Source organism: Hippichthys cyanospilos, chromosome 9 (assembly GCF_059441005.1).
Source record: "Hippichthys cyanospilos isolate Australia breed blue-spotted pipefish chromosome 9, RoL_Hcya_1.0, whole genome shotgun sequence".
In the NCBI taxonomy this organism is placed as follows: domain Eukaryota; kingdom Metazoa; phylum Chordata; class Actinopteri; order Syngnathiformes; family Syngnathidae; genus Hippichthys; species Hippichthys cyanospilos.
In genome coordinates this window covers 13,085,376-13,105,208 of record NC_142377.1, presented here as the reverse complement: position 1 = coordinate 13,105,208, position 19,833 = coordinate 13,085,376, and the positions used below count along the sequence as shown (strand labels likewise).

Below are 19,833 nucleotides of genomic sequence, written 5' to 3'. Positions count from 1 at the left end.
TAGCAAACTTAATCAAATTGTACCTGTTGCTTAAAAAATATCCTTCTTAATGTCCTTCCATCCATCCATCCATCCATCCATCCATCCATCCATTCTTTCATCTGTCCTTTCGTTGAAACTTGGTGGCTACTTTCTCCAAGTTTTATGGAGATTTTCTTTTTTTTGGGGGGGGAGTATATAGAGATGGGTCAAACAATCTTTGAGCGCACCAGTTTAGAATTTAGCTTCATTCAAGAATGTCTCATGTGGTCAGAAAAAATATTTTAGTGTGTATTTAAGGGCTGACGCAGTTAAAGTGGTTCACTATTTATTTATGAGGTATATTTATGGATCAGCGTTTTCAATTATTCATCCATCGTCATCTGGTTGGCTGACATCTGTGACAAGACTATTTTGAGTGATCAAAACCCAGTTATCTTGATCTTTGAGTGTCATTTGCGAAATATTTCTTTTCTATAGTTCTTGTTAGGAAATCCAGCGACACTTGTTGCCATGGTGAGTATGGTTACATCACTGTCAGGCAAAATGTGTGGGCGGTGTTAGGAGAGTGGCATCTGAATAATATAATCTGTGACTAATAAACTGCTCATGTAGTTGAAAGAAGTCATCTCATTATCAATTTACTTGGTAATGTGTCGCCAAATTAATTTGGGTTATGTTAACAATGAAGAAAGACTTTTACAAGTGAAATGACGAGTCAGTTGCTGCCAAGCTGAAGAAGTATATTCAATTGGATATCTTTTGTTGAAAATTAGGAATAGCTCCAAATAAAATAGGAACTCAGGCTTTTCAATGTTTTTATTTGTGATATCAAAGGAAAAGCATACAAAAAAAGAAAAGCGCAAAAATAATGCATAGATTGTCCAAACATGACGACTATCAATATGCCACGCTGCCATCCCTTCTAAATGTTTGCAATCAGGAGGTTGAGAGGAATACTTTATAGGTGTCAAACTTAACCCATGTTGAGCTCATTTACTCCCATTCAAAATTGGAAATATTGTCCATTTTGGACATACACAATTGAAAACCAGATGTTTTATTATGCCATTCCTCCGATTTTTGCATCAATCCATTCAACTCACAAAGGGGGTGCAATAGAAATTTTTGTGATGAGACCTCGAAACCACCGCAATTCATGACATTTGCAAGTCTTTCAATGACTTCGATGATTGGCTTAGCCTGGACTCCCATAATGCAAAAGTGTTCGAGTCATAATACTCTAATGATATTGACATAATATTCCAATTTCAATTTCAATTTAAATGTACTGCGTAGTTACTTTTGCTATTATCACATATTACAATTTTTGTAGGTTTTGTAGGTTGTAGGACACTGCAGCCAGAGATCCAACTTTTGTGAAAGGAATTTGTTCACGACGAAATTTTACTGTATATCTTGGCAACTTTTGTCAAATCAGTCAATCAAATTTTCTAACCCTGAAACACCAAAGTCCCAAAGGGCTTCATAGGTGAAAAGAGGTCATGTCGAGACTTCTTTCGAAAAAAGAAGTCACACAGAGACATCTTTTCTCAAAGTATTAGCTGCTGTATATCTCACCAAATTAAGGAGTGTAATGAGCCAGACTCATTTTTAGTATCAGCCACTTACATAATGAGTTTTGAATTTGGAGGATTCCTGACTATGAATGTGAATTTAAATTACGCATGAAGTTAATATTTGCCAATAACAATCAATCACCCGCTCCCCAGCGCTGCGTCTCGTGACTCCGGCACCGCGGCTTTCTACTCATGTGGCCGTGCCACAGTTCAGATCAAAATCTGCACATGACACCGCTTACAACACGGCAGCTCAGTGTGATATGTATGGGGTCGCGGCCGACTTACGTGATCAAACAATGGCTTTATTTCGCGTGGCCTGACTCCATCGAGCTGCCCGATGGAGCATGTGATCCGCCCGTGTGCAGCGACTTATTGACTCGAAGCGTGCAAGGTGTCGGCAGTCCTGCGTAACCTTTTTTGATGGGACAAAGGTTTTTTTTTGGCTGGAATAATAGTCTGAATGGAGTTTTTCAAAGGTGTCTAAGTTTCACTAGGGGCTTACATGCTCCCTCTAGTGGAAAGTGAAAGAATCACTGCTTGAGTACAATTCAGTTATATTTAACTTCAAACGTTTGCATTTAATCTTCTAGAAGGTTTAGGTACGTTTTTTACATAACTTATTTGCAATACATTTTACACAAATGCATTTTTAAGAATTTCATAAAATCACAACACACTGCTCAAACTGGCAACTGAGCAGGAATAAGTGTCTGCAGGCAAGATTTGTTATATGTGGCGACTTTTGTCAAAACTCAGGTGCAACCTACACACTTGTGCTGGCCAACGCTTGTAAAATGTTCTTACTATTTGCTTAATTTAAAAAAATGGAATATTTTTAGTCCTTTCCAGATGTCAAAATGAAGTAACATTCAGCACCATCACCTGTGTACTACCCATGACAGTCCATCATCCAAATATATTCATACTTCATATTTATATTCTCGAAGAAAGCGCTATTTAATGTCCACAACTTAAAGTATGACAGGAATTGAATTGTATCATTAATCCCAGTAATTAAATTAAGTAAGTAAAACATCAATGTTTTAAAATATGCAAAAAAAATAAAATTAAAATAACAGCGCCTAAAGAGCTACTCTTTAGGCTCTTTTTAAAGAACCAAAGTTACCAAAATGTGTATAGTGTCTCTTTGTCTTTTCTACAGAGTTAAGGAGTGATGGCAAAAGGGTAAAAGTGTGATGATATCTATAAACCGAAAACGTAACCTAAAACAGTAGTTCGCATTGGCTGCTCAGTCCAATATAACAAACACTACACTTTGAAGATTCCATATTATTCTTAACATTTGGGTATTTACATACTTTACGATGAGGGAAATATTTTCCAACAATATCTCCTGTTTTTGCCCCCCATCAGAAAATGTATTCACTTCGAGGCAACAGGATTTTTGCCAGATAACCTCGCTTCATCACCACAGAGGAATATTGAATAAAAGGCGGCATTTGCTTTAAATTAGCAGCCATTTCCATCGCGGTGCTACTATCTACTGCCAGCTCACAGAAGAATGGGGCCTTGTGGGACTTTGGAGCGCTTCCTATGAATGAGGTGTTCAATTAGCTCTTGTGAGACTCCCCTATTCTTTCTTTTTCCTTTTCCATCTCTTCGATTGTTTTCTTACTTGGGTAATTGACTGCACATTTATTCTACGTAACACATGAAAAATCTGTTCCATGTGGCCTCTGAAAGATGAGTCTTGTTGAGGTTTAGACCTTTGAAAATGTCTCCTTCCACAGCTCTGATTGTGCTTTACACATTTCATTTTGGACGTATTGCCTTAAAGTTTGGCTTCTACTGTATAACACGTATATTTCAATCCTATTTGATGCGAGTACAATGATATGGCTGTGTGTGCAATAGGTTTTGCACTTGTTTTGGGCCCCAATTGTGTCAACTTAAAGGTTAAAAACAAGACCTTTGGTTTTGACGTATGAGGCTGCTCCGCGGCAAATCTGAGGCTTGCTAATTAACACCTTGTGTTTGATTTTTCCTCATATTTAATCTCTTGGCCAAACATGAGTAGACTTGGGTCAGGTCTTTGATGGCAAGGCCACAGCCTGCTGTTTTTATGGCTCCCTGTTCTTTATAAAATGTATTAATCCAGAATGGGGGCTTTTGTTATCCCGCGTTAAGTCGGCAGCTTAGCGATAGGAGCACCGGCACGGGGGAGAACGTCACACGTCACCCTGATACTATTGTCTCCCACATACCCCCGCCACCGCCTTCTGGTATTTTGTCATTTGTTTATTCATAGCGTGTACTGTAGCTTGTTTTGATGTCACTTTCCAACTTGTTTCATTTCATTTTTTCTGTTATCGTACACGAACGTGACAAAATGTCGATTTGAAAAAAGAAGTTTAATTTCTTACCACATTCCCTCGTGGACAACAATGCTGTCCTCTGAAGTTGAGTTGAATGCTTTCTTCCAGCAGTCACCACCCAAAGCAAGGAACTTTCCCATTTGATTGATGGACATGTGCATTCAAAAGCTTAGAAAAGGTCACGTTCAGTTCACCTGTAAAGGTTTGAATGCATTTTAGGCTCGTCCTGAAATTTTACCCAAAGGCCAAATATCCCTAACGTTTTGTGAGTAGTATACTGTATATAAATCCATAAATAAACTAGTACAACAAATGAAAAACCTATAAATATATGTATAATATATGTATAATATGTAAATATATGTATAATTTTTGTAATTATATATTTATTATTTTGTCATATGTTACGAAAGCTATGTAGCTGCCTGTCAATCTGTCTGTCTGTCTGTCTGTCTGTAATCCAATTATCTAAAATATTAAGTAATCAATTTAAAATTCTAAAGAGTTAAATAATTTACTTAATAATTAATTTTATTTGAACCCTATTAAATTTGGAACCAAAGCGAGAAAGTCACAGGCACCAAGGCAGATTAAAGTTGATTTTTACGTGGTATTATTTTATTAGTATGACTTTTTTTTGTCTTGCTTTAAAAAACAGGATTTTAATTAAGTGAGTATCCGTCACAAGTGTTATGGCAAATATGAAAATGTGATTAAACACAATTAATTATGCAAAATGATTTTAGTTTTGTCTTTGTTACAAATGTGTAATCGCTTGAGAGCACTGATAGACTTATATCGTACACAAGTATAGACATGGATATTTGTATTGTATATTTAAAATTTGACATGATGGTGTTTATAGTTTTTTTTTTTAAATTTTCTTTTCTTTACAAAGACCTTGAAAACGATTTCTTGGATTACTGTGATACAATTGGGCAGCACGGCGGAAGAGTGGTTAGCACGACTGCGTCAAAATTCTTAAGTCCCATTTTTGCTTTCGTCTCTCGTGTGGAGTTTGCATGTTCTCCCCGTGCCGGGGTACTTCTATTTCCTCCCACATTCCCCAAAACATGCATGGTAGGCATATTGGATGCTCCAAATGATCCTCAGTTGTGTTGGTGAGTATGAATGATACTTTATCTTTGTGTGCCTGGCGATTGGCTGGCAACCAGTTCAAGGCTTACCTTGTTCACTGACTGAAGACTGCTGAGTTAGGCTCCAGCACGCCCGCAACCCTAGTGAAGATTAGTGGCTAGGAAGAAGAATGGATGTATTGGTATTACAATATTTTTTTAAGAATGTGTTTTTCTCCATCTTAGAAATCAATTATTTTAGTGAACATGGTTCATGGATTACTTGGTTCTTAGATTCTACGATAAATCCCACTTCAAAAGAAAGGAAAACGAGAAAAACGTTTGGGTCTTTGCTTTGTTCATTAATCACGTCGCGCAGCCCTTTGACTTGGAAAGTATGTGACAGCCGTTGGGAGAGGCTGCACAAAATGGTGGGCAACAGGACAGACTTCTTGCTGAGTCATTTGTCCTTTTGCGGATGAAATACTGGTTCGAGTCACAAGGCAACAAAACCTCATCCAGGAAAAAAAAAAAAGCTCAGTTGAGGATCGTTAAGTTGAAAATGCGTCTGCGCTTTCTTTGATTGTGGCAGTTTATTCACTTTTTTTTTAATTTCAAGCTGCAAAGACCGTTGAGGAATTTGAGAAAGTCTGCCCAGACTTGTGTTTACCCGAGATATATTTTCTCCCTTGGTGATCCTAAAGATATCTCTCAACAAACACCACCATGCAAGCCTGCATGCCATTGCACCGGCATGCTTATTGTGGGTGTTTAGTCTCTGTGTGGATGTGCGCATGCTGTAGATGCATTGAAGAGGCTCGTTTGACGTGGATAATGGCGTGTTTGTAGTTCTGCTACTTTCCTCCATGGCCCAGTTCGATTGTGTATGCCAGCTTTGTGGTTGCCTTGTAAAGTTGTTGGATAGTAGGTCCTTAAAGTGAAAAACACATCCACCCAAAAATGCTGTATTGTTTTCCTAAATCAATCGTTGGGTAGCTGCGGATTTTGAGCAGATTGGGTTAAAGATTAGATTTGGGCTCGCTAAGGAGTGAAAGAAGTTTGCCGTGTTTGTTTTTCGTGCACGGATACCGAAGTCAATTCAATGTACGGTAAAAATCCTTGAAAATATTGGTGAAGGCATGATTGGTTTGTTAATAACTCATTTAATGTTGGACCCAAGGCCCTGGTTGCAAATCCTAGTTGGGTTGGATGCAGGATTGTTTTTTTTCTTGGGAAGGGCATCCTGTTTATAATGTGATTTGATATAATGACCTCTAAGAGGGGAAAGTTATGTCTTCTTCTCATAAAATTATGTTTGTAAAGTTATTTTAACCACCATTACAGTATACTAATAACCTGGCAACCCATTGTTTGGTAGCTATACCTCATCATTGTTGATCGTGATTACAGCTTGTTATATCAAAATTTTGCCAAAATGTTCAATCCTCAAACCAATGAGCTGGGCCAACTGTCTATATGCTAGCTATTGGCTTTGCCTATTTCAATCAATTCGGGTTACTTTTGACCTTGTAGTTTTTAGAGCGAACCCATTAAAAAAAAAAATAAATAAAAAAAAAATAATGCATTTGTCAATAGATAATTGTGTAAGAGACAAAAAAAAACCTCTGGCTGATAACATAGTAATAAACATACACCACAACACAGCATTTTCACGCACATTACCAAGTTCAAATCAAGCATTTTTTGCTCCACAAACACTTGTAATCTCATTATTAGATAGATAGATAGATAGATAGATAGATACTTTATTCATCCCCGTAGGGAAATTCACATTTCCAGCAGTATCCTCAAGTCGAGATATAAAATATGAGAAATAAAATACACAAGATACACATAAGTCCAGTACAGAAGTATACTTAAGGTGCTTGTTAACAGTGTAAACAGAATAGTGTGAATCGTTGGAGTCTAGTGCAAGTATAATTAAGGTGCTTGTATAAAGTGAATAGTGCAGTGCAGAGTATGAGGTTTTGAGTTTAATGTGAGCTTTTACTGCCCCGGGTGGAGTTGAAGAGCCTCATGGCATGGGGGAGGAATGATCTCCTCAGCCTGTCCGTGGAGCAGGACAGTGACAGCAATCTGTCACTGAAGCAGCTCCTCTGTCTGTGGATGATGCTGTGTAGTGGATGTGTTGGATTGTCCATGATTGATAGCAGCTTGTTTAGCGCTCGTCGCTCAGCCACAGTTGACAGACTGTCCAGCTCTGTGCCCACAACCGAGCCCGCCTTCCTCACCAGTTTATCCAGACGCGAGGCGTCCTTCTTCTTGGTGCTGCCTCCCCAGCACACTACTGCATAGAGGAGGGCGCTCGCCACAACAGTCTGGTAGAACATCTGCAGGAGCTTTTTGCAGATGTTGAAGGACGCCAGCCTTCTGAGGAAGTACAGTCGGCTCTGTCCTTTCCTGCACAGAGCTTCTGTGTTGGTAGTCCAATCCAGTTTATTGTCCAGCTGCACACCCAGGTATTTGTAGGTCTGGACAAACTCTACACATTCTCCTTTGATGGTTACTGGTTCCGGATGGGGTTTAGGCCTCCTGAAGTCCACCACCATCTCCCTGGTCTTGGTGGTGTTCAGGTGCAGATGGTTAGCGTCGCTCCATGAGACAAAGTCCTGGATCAGTTTCCTGTACTCCCCCTCCTGCCCACTCCTGATACATCCCACGATAGCAGTGTCGTCTGCAAACTTCTGCACGTGGCAGGACTCAGAGTTGTACTGGAAGTCTGACGTATACAGGGTGAACAGGACAGGAGACAGCACGGTCCCCTGTGGCGCTCCTGTGCTGCTGACAACAGTGTCGGACGTACAGCCCCCCAGTCTCACGTACTGGGGTCTGCCTGTCAGGTAGTCCGTAATCCATGCCACAAGGTGTGAGCCTACTCCCATCTCTGTCAGTTTACCACTGAGCAGCAGAGGCTGTATGGTGTTGAAGGCGCTGGAGAAGTCCAAAAAAGTAATCCTCACTGCACCACTGCCACTGTCCAGGTGAGAGAGGGATTATTTAGAGAGAGGGATATTATTTAAATAACTTTATTGTCTCATTAAATATGAATATTGTGTAGCGGTTCATCACTTTTTCATTAAGCCTGTGGTAAACCAACCCTGCCTAGCACAGAATCAGACTCAGTGGAAACTCTAAGAGTGGAGGGCTGTTCAGAAATTATGGACAGAACACTGCTGCCGTTCTAGCATTCTTATGACACAAGTACACGCGACAATATGTTATGATTCTTTCTCACTCGAATGTGAAAATTCCAGTTCGACCTTCTTTTTGATTGCTTAACACTTAGCATCTCATTTCGAGTCCCCACTGATTCATGCACAGCTCCATGCGATACTTAAAAAGTCCAGATGACTTCACACCCTGTAAAGAGGAGTTGACAAATGTTGCAAAGTGATAGGAGCCTTCCGGCCCAATGTTAAGTGCTTCATCGTTGCCAACTTGTTTGTTTGTTTGTTTGGAAGGCGAGACACATCCACTGGGAGGTCGTTCGAGGTCTACGAGTGTATTTAGTATGGATGGTAAATGCTCCTTTGCATGTGTTTGTGTACCGCATGAGGTTTGCTTTTGGAAAATTCCGCTTCTGCTGGATATGACTGAGCTCTGGCGCACACTCAAGCAGAATGTAAAACAAATTACATTTATAGGTTACACAGTAAATTTTGGTTACTCTAAAAAGACTACGTTTTGGTTGCTGTGTAAGCGGTCAAATTTAGACTAGTATCCTTTTAAAAGCACACTTTTCTGCTTGCCATCAGCGGAAAATGACATCGGCAATCGCAGCTCAGCTGTTTTCTGGTTCTGCTCATGTGGCATTCAAAAGCTGAGCTATGGTTGGTCAACACCTGAGCTTGAAGACCACAAGCTAGGAACGCTTGATTGCTCCATATAGCCTGGTCGTTGTAGATGTAGATGACTCTGCGCACTGTTACTCTAATGAGTTTACAAAAGTTTGTTTTTTTTATTGACACTCAAAGAGGTTTTGGGGTTCTTAAGTACCAATTTTTGCAAAAAGGGCTATCGCTTTGATACATGCCTTTATTAATTGTTGCTGTCATTAATTAATTATATTCATCTATGTGAGGATGGATCATGTTAATGATTTCTCACATTTTCAAATGATAACTTGTACAATACTTTAAAATATTCCTACAAAACAAAACGTTGCCTCATCGGTGAGCTATTTTTAGAACATGCCCGTTGACTACTCATGAAGTCCTTGTGGAGGAACCCGGTGACCCTTGGTATACCTTTTAGTCCTTATTACTGGTTGCTGTTCACCTTTTGAGTTGATCAAATTTGTGTTTGTCTTCCAGGCCCGCACACCGCTGTGTTAAAGTGCCCGCCTAACGAGTACCAATGCGGGGGCACGGAGTTGTGCATCCACATGAGCAAACTGTGCAACGGGGATCCAGATTGTACCGACGGCTGGGACGAGGGACCCCACTGTCGAGGTAACACCCCTTTCACTAGTCTTCCTCACCGTGTGATAACATGTGATCGTTGATCATAACCACTTTGCGGTTATTGAAGTCCCAGCAGTGCCGACTATGCGCTTGTTTTCATATTCCCAATGCTGATAACTCCTGCTGTGCTAACACAGTCATGTAATAGTGGCAAATTTATTCCCCGTATCAGGGCGATTTTATCAGAGTGCAATGGGTTCACATGTTCTGTGTATATAAGCTGAAAGCTTTGATTGCTTCATACTTATTCTTCTGTGAGTCAAAACTCTTCAGCACACCCCATGATAGAGCTGGCGAGTTTCTTTTATCAAGACATCGACACAAGGATGCACGGCTCCAAACCAATCAATGTGGTGCTATGTTTGCGCTTATAAAATATCGATTTTGTCCACCTCTAGTGACACACTGAAATTGTCTGTGGGCGTGTGTTGTCTTCATCATCTGCTTGATTTGAATGGGTGGACAATTGAGCAACCGTCAATCAAAGCGGCAACGAGGACGCAGATTCTCCTCGTTAATCTGACCTCATCTGAGACAAGCAACTATTTATTGCCAACAGATGCTCCAAATGTGTAGTAATTACAGAGAATGCTTCAAAGCATGTGGAAACGAGGCAAGAAATGCGACGTGATGGAGTTAGGGCTGGACAAAATGGACAACAACAATCAAATCTGGATTTTATTTATTTGTTCAGGACAAGTTTGATTATAATTGATTTCAATAAAAGAAATAAATCTAACAAACGTTCATTCAAAGGTTTGAATTCTTGAAAAATCCTCTGGAAGATATTCAGACAAAAAGAATGCTTACTGATTTAAAATGAGTTTTAATGTAAACGTAATACAGTATTCATAGCTTGTGCATTAAAGGCACAGTCCTTTTCTTTTACCATTTTTACCACTAAAACGTCTAGGTGTTTATTTATACTTTTTTCCAAATATAATAAGTGTTCAATAAAATAAGTGTTCAATTGAGCTAAAAAAGTTAATTATAGTCAAAATATTGCTCTTTTACTGCTAAACAATGCCAAAAAAATGCTATCAGCCCATTAAGTGCCAGAATTAAGTAGTCTTGTAAACCCACTCATCCAGCATAATACAACTTTTGCAACATATCTATTTCAAGATTGTTTCAATTTTTCTTTTTAAAAAGATGAATTATTCAAATAATTCAATTTATTGCCCAGCTCTAGCCAAATTTTAATATGTTCTTTCACATGGGAAAAAAAAAATCACATACAGTGGCATCAAATTCTGTAACATACCTTAGCTTATAACCCCTTTCTGTATAACAGCAGACTTTGCACCACTTTTTTTTTTCCACTTTTCTGCACAAATGAACATCGTCTTGCTTATTCAAATAATAAGCCTATCACGCCCACCTGTATGACAGTTTACCAAGCAAGATGCAACACATACATAGGCTGTCATTTCAGCTATTTTGCCTTCCATCTTGTCCTGTCATATTTTGCTCACATAACAGCAGAATACTACCTCTATTTGCCCGCAGATTAACGGAGAGAATAAGCTAAACTGATTTGAAAAAATACGACTGTCACAGCCAGCTTTAAACCAGGGACGGGCTTAATTCAAAGTTAGATGCAAACACATCATTAAATAAACAATAAATCAAATGTATAATTGGCTAGCCTGACAGCACTAGTTATTTTTTGAAAGATTGATAGACAACAAGTGTGAAAAATAAACTTTACGCCAATCTGATTGGCTCGATCATGATGGGCTGATATTTTCCAATTAAGATCAGAGATCATCTGTAATATCGCCAATGATGCCAGTGATGGGTTCTGCAAATTCATAAGTTGTATGAATATTTTGCTGGACAACATTTCACCTTTTATTTGCACAAGTTTTTTCAATAGACTTATGGGAGGCTTTGTTGTTGCTTCAGTTCTTATTTGCAGTATTTACTTGGTGCTGTCAGGTAATTAAAGTCAATAAGTAAGGTTTTTGTTTTACAGACAGAACTTTCCCTTTATGTCTGGCTAATTCTTGAATGCCTTTTTATCTGTGTGCATCAGGCACATTTTAGCATGGCAAACGCTCTTAAACCAACCAAAAATGGTCCATTTTTGTACCTATAATACAAATATTTTGGTTCTTACGCGATAAACACAAAGCCAGTTTACAAGCAGTACATGAGCAATTCTCCCCAACTCGTGATTGGATCTGTGATCAATTATCAGTTCTTTTTAAATAACTTGATCGGTGATTGTGATTGGACCACAAAATCCTGATTGTCTAAAGCCTAGTGAGGAATATTGTACATTTCGCAACAGTCATAAATGATTTACATAAATTGTTTTAATGAGCTAGCCTTTTGCTCTGGGTAAAAAAAAAAAAAAAAAAAAAAGCACTGCACCAGGAATAATGACCAGATTTAAATAGTACATATTGGTACATGGAGCACAAAGAAAAAAAACAAGTGAGAACAAAGCTGTTATTCATGATGATGTCTCAGGAAAATAAGTATAAATAGAGCATAATTTATACCTAATTATAAATGCATGTGTTAAGAAAAACAGAACGTGATTAGCATGATTATCTATTTTGAATATGAAGTCAATAAGGTGAATAGGATTTTGAATTTGCTGTTGAGTTGATGGCAAAAAAAAAATATCCTGACATTAGATAATATTAAATAAAAAAATAAAGTGGAACTCTGTTAATTTACCCCAAACAATCTGATCTTCAGATTGTTAGCTGTCATGATGAAGTGTGATCATTTTCGACTTCGAAGCAACTATTTTTGCTATGCTTCATATTTGATTGTTTACATTGCTGCCAGCGACGCTTTCGTAAACACATCTGAGTTGAGCGCTCAGTCATCGAATGGAAAATTCCGACCATGTCTATAATTTGAACTGCAGATGGACCTGCTGGAGCTCGAACAAAGGCTTTTGTACGGCTTATTTTGTCCGTTTTTCAAATGAACCTAATTGCATTGAAATCGGCTGCAGTGCATTTGAACAAAATGACTCTTCAGATATGTCATCAGCTTCATTCCTCTGAAAGAATGCTGAAAGTAGACAAACAAATGTTATGTGATTATGTGGGAACACATTTGTTTTTGTAAAATAGTTCCTTGAAGCAATTCTTATCCAGGCTATTACTCCCTATTGTGCAATAGTTTGCATGTTGTTGGGAGTTTTGCGCAAGTTTTTCTGGGCAAAGTGATTCAATCGTGACTAAAAGTAGTAGATTGGACTGAGATATATGTGAAGAAATGTTGATGCATAATGTGTCTATGTGCGTGTTGTGTAAAAGAAGAGAAATGAGTCACAGTGATTTATAGTTGCGGTTTTATCTTGAGATGCTCAGCTGACTGGAAGGTGTGATTATATAGCGTGTTTGTTCCATTTTTGTCCTTCTGCTTTTGATGCCTCACTTTTACACCTGTGCATGGCTTCCTCATGTTTTTTTTCCCCCATCAATGTCTTTTCTTCCTACAACTGTTTAGTGTGGATAAGAAAGTTGGGTGTGAAACTCAAGGAATAAACACATTGAAACAAACCAAAAAAAAAGTGTAATCGGGCTTCAACTAACTTTTACATGGCCAGAACTGGTGCTACCAACTTTCTTTGTCAATCCATGCAGGATTAGGCCACATCTTTTTTTTTTTCCTCTTGGAGGTTCAGCATGACCGTTATTTGCTGCCCTAGACGTAAACTGGAGCTATTATCTTTGGAACATATTTTACTGTAATTGGTCGATCAGGTCAGTTATTTTATGTAACATTAAACAATGACATTGGGAAGAAAAAGCTTAGCCTTAATGTGAACGATATTTTGTTCAACACAGAGAGGCCAGGCAGAGTGATGCTGCCTCTTGCCCTTGAAAAAAACAAAACTTCACAGCCTCCCTAGAATCATAATCAATCATCTTGTCCCTCAACTTTGCCTTGGATTAATTCTCCATGCACTGTTACCCAACCAGGATTATATGCGAACGTTGCACCAGAATGTAGAAACTCATCAGAGCTCAGATGACAAAATAAATATAAAACTATACTCTGGCTCTGAATATTATTGGTATTCATTTTTCTAACCCCTGTTTAAAAGGGACTAATCTAAAAGTGTTCCATTTTCTTCCTGTTTTAAACATTGTAAGAATTATACTTAACGAAAGAAAATGTATTCTTTATTTTGATTCACTAACATACCAATCCCAATGGAAGCTGTAAGGCTAGTGATTTGATTAAATATTATAAACATAAGTGACTCAATCAACCATGATTTTTAATTAACTAAAATATCAAAGTAATTTTATCTCCATCATTCTTCTTGATGTAACTCATCTTTTATGCATTGATAGAAAGCCCACATTGTTTACATATTTTCAGTAATACACTTTTAATACATTGATGGCCTTTTTTTTTTTTTTTTTTCCACCAAGTTTCTGATGCTTGAAATGCCTGCTTTGAATAAACCATGTGCACCACATTGGCAGCTATTGCTAACAGTATCATTAAATGTCAGGGTAATTTACTGGCCGTTCCTTAAGGCCTTTAATCAGCAATTGAATATATATTTTTTTTGTTTACTGATGGTCTGTGAAAAACGTTTCGAGGGTGAATTAAGCTAGCCACTCTGCCGCTACTTCTCCAAAGGCCAACTTCAACAACAACAACAACAACAAAAAAAACTACTATGGCTCTTGCATTGACTTCTGTGTATTATTTGGTGTGTTTATGTTGAAGTTGGCTTGTTTATGTATGTGTGGGCCCCAGAATAAAGTTGATCTGCTGAAGCACTAATCAAAACGTACTTGTGCTCTGCGACCGGATGACATTTTTACCGAGCCCTGTTCTCATAAAAATGCGACATTAAACAAACAAAAGCTAAAAGCACGTGTAAAAAAAACAACAAAATAGACTACTACTGTGAGTAAAAGCAACATTTAACCGGGCAAAAAGAGAAATCCGTGGGGTAAATATAGTAGAAAACATTTTATTGTTGGAAAGCACATAAAGGAATTAAGAGGTTGTTACCGACTGATTTTTCCTTTCGCTGCCTTGTGCTCTTTTTGTGTTTTTTCTCTTTTATGTCTCTGCTTCTTACTCAAATAATGAGCCATCAACCTGAAGGCCAATTGGAAAAAGTGCGACTTGTTGGTGCAATTCAATCTGCTTGAATAAGTTTTATTCAAGGATAGCATTTGAAGTCGCAGTGAGCTGACTGGGGCTTTTATTCTTAAACCTATTATTTGCAATGACTGCACTGTCACTTGAAAAACTCTGGCCACATGCTGTAGTTAAGTCCAAAATTGTGCACACACACACGGATACACACTATGTACTTCAGAACACATGCTGACTTGTAAATATTCAACAGATTGGTTATACTGGCAGCTTTAAGTGTTCCAATTCCCAGCAGGATGAATTAAACCTGAGTTGCAGTACACTGAATGGGTTCTCTCACTAAATGATGCCCCAATCCTCTCTCTGTCACCCCCACACCAATTATTTTCATCTTCATACAAATTGTATGTCCTGTTGTGGTACAAACTGTATGTCTTTGCACTTGTTCCGGAATTGATGTTTGTCAAATAATCTCTATTGCATCTTCTTCTGCTCCCTTCACAGAGTTTCTATCCAACTGCTCACTTATGAGTTGTCAGGATAATTGCGCAGTGACTCCATCCGGACCTGCCTGTTACTGTAAAAGTGGTTTTGAGATCAGCTCAGATAGAAAAACATGCAAAGGTGAGCTCATGCAGTTTTTTTTTTTTATATATACACCATACACTCTGTTCCAAATGATCACGTTTATAGGATTTAAGTGAAATAAAAATGTGTTATTGGGTGACTTGTTTCTTCTTTCAGTGTTTAGGTCACAGATTTCTCAGATCTTGAACATTAGTTCCCAACTAAGCCCGATTTAAAGTAAAATTACTTCAGGCTGTTGTTTAAAATGATTAAAAAATTCACAGATTTAAGAATTATAAGGGGGAGAAAGTTATTTTCCTGATGGAAAGTGTGAAATAGCAATGCCTTGGGAAAGGAATGAAACGTTGCATTTTTCAAGAATCATTTCATGCCAGGCTTAGTAAATGGATCATTCAAATAAAGAGGTGTTAAGGAAGATTTGTGTCAGGCAAATGTATCATAAAGTGCAGAGGCAAAAGCCACTGATGTGCAGCAAGCTGGTACATATTTGCCTTCTGCTAGTATCTCTGGCTTTCTTAAAACTTTGCAAACGCAGGATCCTCCAAAGACATTAAAAGGCTTCTCACAAACAACCACATTGATCAAAGTTTTATTTATTTTTTCAAAGCCGATACTGATTCTTGGCATTGATTCGAGGCCCATAACCAAAACGTGGAATTGATGTGCAACATCAGTAAATGTGAAAATATTGGTGTCAAAATGTTTAAAAACGTGTCAAACTCCAAGTAAGGCTGCGGAAGGTTTTCCTCTTTCTATAATTGACAAGCACTGCTGTAAATAAAGCTCTCCACAATTTCAAGGTATCAGGAATATTAAAATTGCACTATTTTAATTTCAAACAAAACAAAAAATGCAGATTGTGTAGCGCTGGTAGCATTGATCTGAAAATGTTATTTATTATATAAACATTGATCAGTAATTATTTAATAAAAAGGGTAGTCCTGAATATTGCTGTTGATAACGGGCCAGGCCGATAATCGGTCTACCCTTCTAAAAATTGCGCTTCTGCTTGATTTCCCCAAATGATTAAATATGACTTAACACCTCATCAGATGCATTTGCAGCATGGACCACAATGTCCGCGCTTACGTGCGTTTTCGAGTTTGCTATCGGCTTGACGTGTGTGTTTTTCAGATTTCGATGAGTGCAGCGTGTACGGGACGTGCAGTCAGACGTGTACAAACACTGAAGGCTCTTATTCTTGCTCCTGTGTGGAGGGCTACTTGCCCCAGCCAGACAACCGCTCCTGCAAGGCCAAGAATGGTAAAAAGTTGCTGACAGCAGCACTCTGGCCCAGACGCTATGAATATTCTTTTCATGTCCCCCGTGTTTATGTTTGTTCTGCTCAGTCCCAGTGGACCGTCTGCCTGTTCTGTTGATCGCCAACTCCCAGAACATCCAGGCCACCTCTCTGAGCGGCACCACGGTCCACAGCCTGTTGTCCACCAGCACCAAGCAAACCACAGCCATGGACTTCCTGTACGCTCAGGAAACGGTCTGCTGGATCCATGTGGGAGAGTCCCCCTCGTCCACGCATCTCAAATGTGCCAAGATTCCCAATCTTAAGGGCTTCACTGAGGAGAGGGTCATCAACATTTCTCTCAGCTTGCATCGTGAGTACACCCCTTCAGTGTGTCACCGCGCTAAATCATAGTTAACTTACTTTTCAAATTCAAATCAGAGAGATCTAACCACTATAGTCAGGGTTAGACTTATAATCGTGTGTTTGTAACGTGCACCCAAAATGAAGTACAAAAGGGGGGTCGACTTAAAAGCGAGGTCCACTTGTACTCGGAGCAAACAAGCAATTTTTTTTTACTGTGTATGTTATCAGTTGCTCATTGAAATAGTAAATGATTGTAATGCAATAATAATACATTTTCATTTTGAGCATATTTTCAAATAAGCTAAACTAGATATTTTTTTTCCATGCAAGTCAACAGGTTGAAAACTCTAAATATTTAACCATGTACTGTTTTTATTAAAGTACAATGTAATTCCATTATGTCATTATTCATTCAGGTCAGGAATAAGGGACGCTTAGGCATAAATAATACATACAGAGCAATATAAATACAACTGCCGCGCCCCCGTTACAAGTCTTGTTTTCTGCCACTTGCATACCTGGAAACGACCCAATAGGAATCGGAAATCGGCCTTGTGTGATTAATTAGATCAGAAGTTTAAGTCCGATTAAATTGTTATTAGTCTCCCTGCCATGTGCCGCTGCTGCTACTGCTAGGATTGCAATATCGGATGTAAACAAGCCAACTTCACTGCGTGTTTCCTACAGATTCAACTCTGCGTATATTCTAATCGTTTCACGTCTTGTCAACCAAGTTCAAATAGTGCTACCTTGTCTAAGCTCCTGATGGTAGTAATCAAGCATCGGAGATTCTGCATGAATGTATTTATAATCGATCCGTATTTGTGAATAGAAATGAATGAAGAAAGCGCTTGCATATGGCACCTCCTTCCAGCCTCATGACGCACAACACCGGGAGAAAGAAACAGACGTTTTTAAATACGATTGAGGGTTGTCATGTCTGGGAGCATCTCAGGGTTTGTGGACCAGACGGCTCATTTAGGGTCGGTGCCACTCGACCTTCTGAACGGGCAACAGAGTGGGAGGTTTTTGTTGACGGTCCTCGTGTGAAGGAGGCAGCAGAAAATAAAGGCAGGCGGGAACATGCAGGAAATGATGCACGTTTGGTTGGAGTGACTCATGACCTCGGTACGCCACATGTGGCTTGTCCAGATGTGACTTCACCACTCACTCTCTGTCTCTCTCTCTCTCGCTCTCTTTGCATGAATGTTCCTCCTCTAAAGTCTTATGAAACCTGCAGTTTGGAATCACCCCACCAAAACAACATATGAAATGGGAAGAAAATTCCTTATATCATAGCTGATATGCAGAAAGCAGCCTAAAATGTTATGTCTGGCTTAAATGTTTGTGTAATATTATGTAACATGTCATTTCATTTTCGCACTTGTGTTTTACTAGATTTTGACACTATAGTTGTATCAGTACCAAGAGAACATTACCGGTAATTTGTTTATAAAGCAGCTCTTGATGTTATCAGCAGCACGGCTACTATGAATGAGACATGCGCTATATCCCCAAACCCAGTCAAAGCATTTCTGAATGAAAAATAGACTTAGATTAACACTTGTTTTATTTCTGACTGGTATGCCAGAAAACCACATCACTCGTGGCAATGCCCATCATTATAAAATTCAGCAAAACAAAAGCATAGGTTTGGAAAGGAATCACTATAACACAATTTAGCAATAGGTTTCTTCATGTGACAATTATTACAATTAATTATTACAATTATGTGTTACTCTTATTTTGAAAAGAGCATATACTGTTTCTTTTATGGCATTAAAATAGATTTGCTGATACCTGCTTAACCTGAAAAAAAACCTCACGTTCCAGCTGAATTGCCTTTAAGTACCCCCAGTGGAAGTTGTAGCTGGATTTGAGAAGCACAGTGTAATACTCAAATGAGTGAATAGATACGCACATAGGAGGCATAAGTTGCATCTGTAAACCGCCTGTAGTCTAGGACAACGGCTGTGTAATTAATCCCTGAATTATTTGCATACATATGAACATCTTGATTTCATTAAAGTAGAAAACAGAATGCTTTTAAGGAAAAAAAAATCAATTGAATTAAATTGAAGAAAATGTATATGTTCTAATTTCAGAAGAATATAAATTCCAAAAGCCCAAAACAGACATAGTATCTACAAGTAAATAATGGTCGAACTGCGATTTGTGGGACCTAAGGCCTCCCTTTCTGAGAATCCTTGAAACAAAACCAATATGGGTTCAGCAGACACTCTGTGAACAAAGAGTCCTGTTCCCAAAGCTGTCGCTTAAGCCTCCAGGATAGACCTTCTCCCCTCCCTGCACAGCCTGCGCCATGTTCTGATCAGCACACACACAGCGCCTTGAAATCTCCTTACGGGGTCATGTGCTGCAAAAAGTCAAGCCAGCAGGCACGTTACAAATTGTTCCTCCATTCACAAACACACGCACAGGCACATCTTAACCTTCGTCTTTAGTGTACAGCTCAATTGTGTTTTACTTTTAAGTAGGGGTGTCAAAATAACAGATTGATTGTGATCAATTAATTACAGTCATAGTTAGCAGTTTTTTCTTTTTAATTGTCTTAATCTTCTAACCTTAGCTTTCTGTATACTGATTAGTGATTAGATCCGTTTTTTTCCGTCATGCTTCTTGTGCTTAAGTTGTTGGAGGTTGAAAAACAAAGTTCAATCGCATTCAGAAGTGAACATTGATCGACTGTCATTGGCACAATGTGATTTGGAGCAAGATTTGGAGCAGAAGAAAGATGTGAAAATAAAAGCGTATCTGAGAGTTGTTGGTCTGGAGAATGAGAAATTTAATTTTTTGACGAAGGTAAACAGATTCTTTGTAAGGAGCTTGCTAAGGTTAGCAACAAAGATGCTAATGTTGCAAGCTATAGCAAAGCTATTTGCCGTTTGAGCCAGTCTGTGTCCGATAGGACAGACGATGTTTTACTTTACTGTTCATTTCTAGTTATTTGGCTGTCAGAGCTGTCAGGAATAATCGATTAATCGACAGCAATTTTAATAAGCTAGTATTCATCAGAACCGTTGTTTAAAATCCTCAAATGTCAGCCTCTCAACAGTAGTTATT

General features: G+C 38.6%; 1 protein-coding gene across 2 annotated transcripts in view; it reads left to right on the top strand.

Annotated features, from left to right (window-relative positions):
• The window catches only part of LOC148418945 (low-density lipoprotein receptor-related protein 1-like), a 109,806-nt gene that overhangs the window by 21,885 nt on the left and 68,088 nt on the right, over positions 1 to 19,833 (top strand). For both annotated transcript variants that reach the window (XM_088424297.1, XM_088424296.1), the window contains exons 3-6: positions 9,309 to 9,446; positions 15,060 to 15,179; positions 16,278 to 16,406; positions 16,493 to 16,756. In XM_088424297.1, the coding sequence (XP_088280423.1) occupies positions 9,309 to 9,446; positions 15,060 to 15,179; positions 16,278 to 16,406; positions 16,493 to 16,756 (651 nt within the window). The remainder of the gene's footprint in view (positions 1 to 9,308; positions 9,447 to 15,059; positions 15,180 to 16,277; positions 16,407 to 16,492; positions 16,757 to 19,833) is intronic.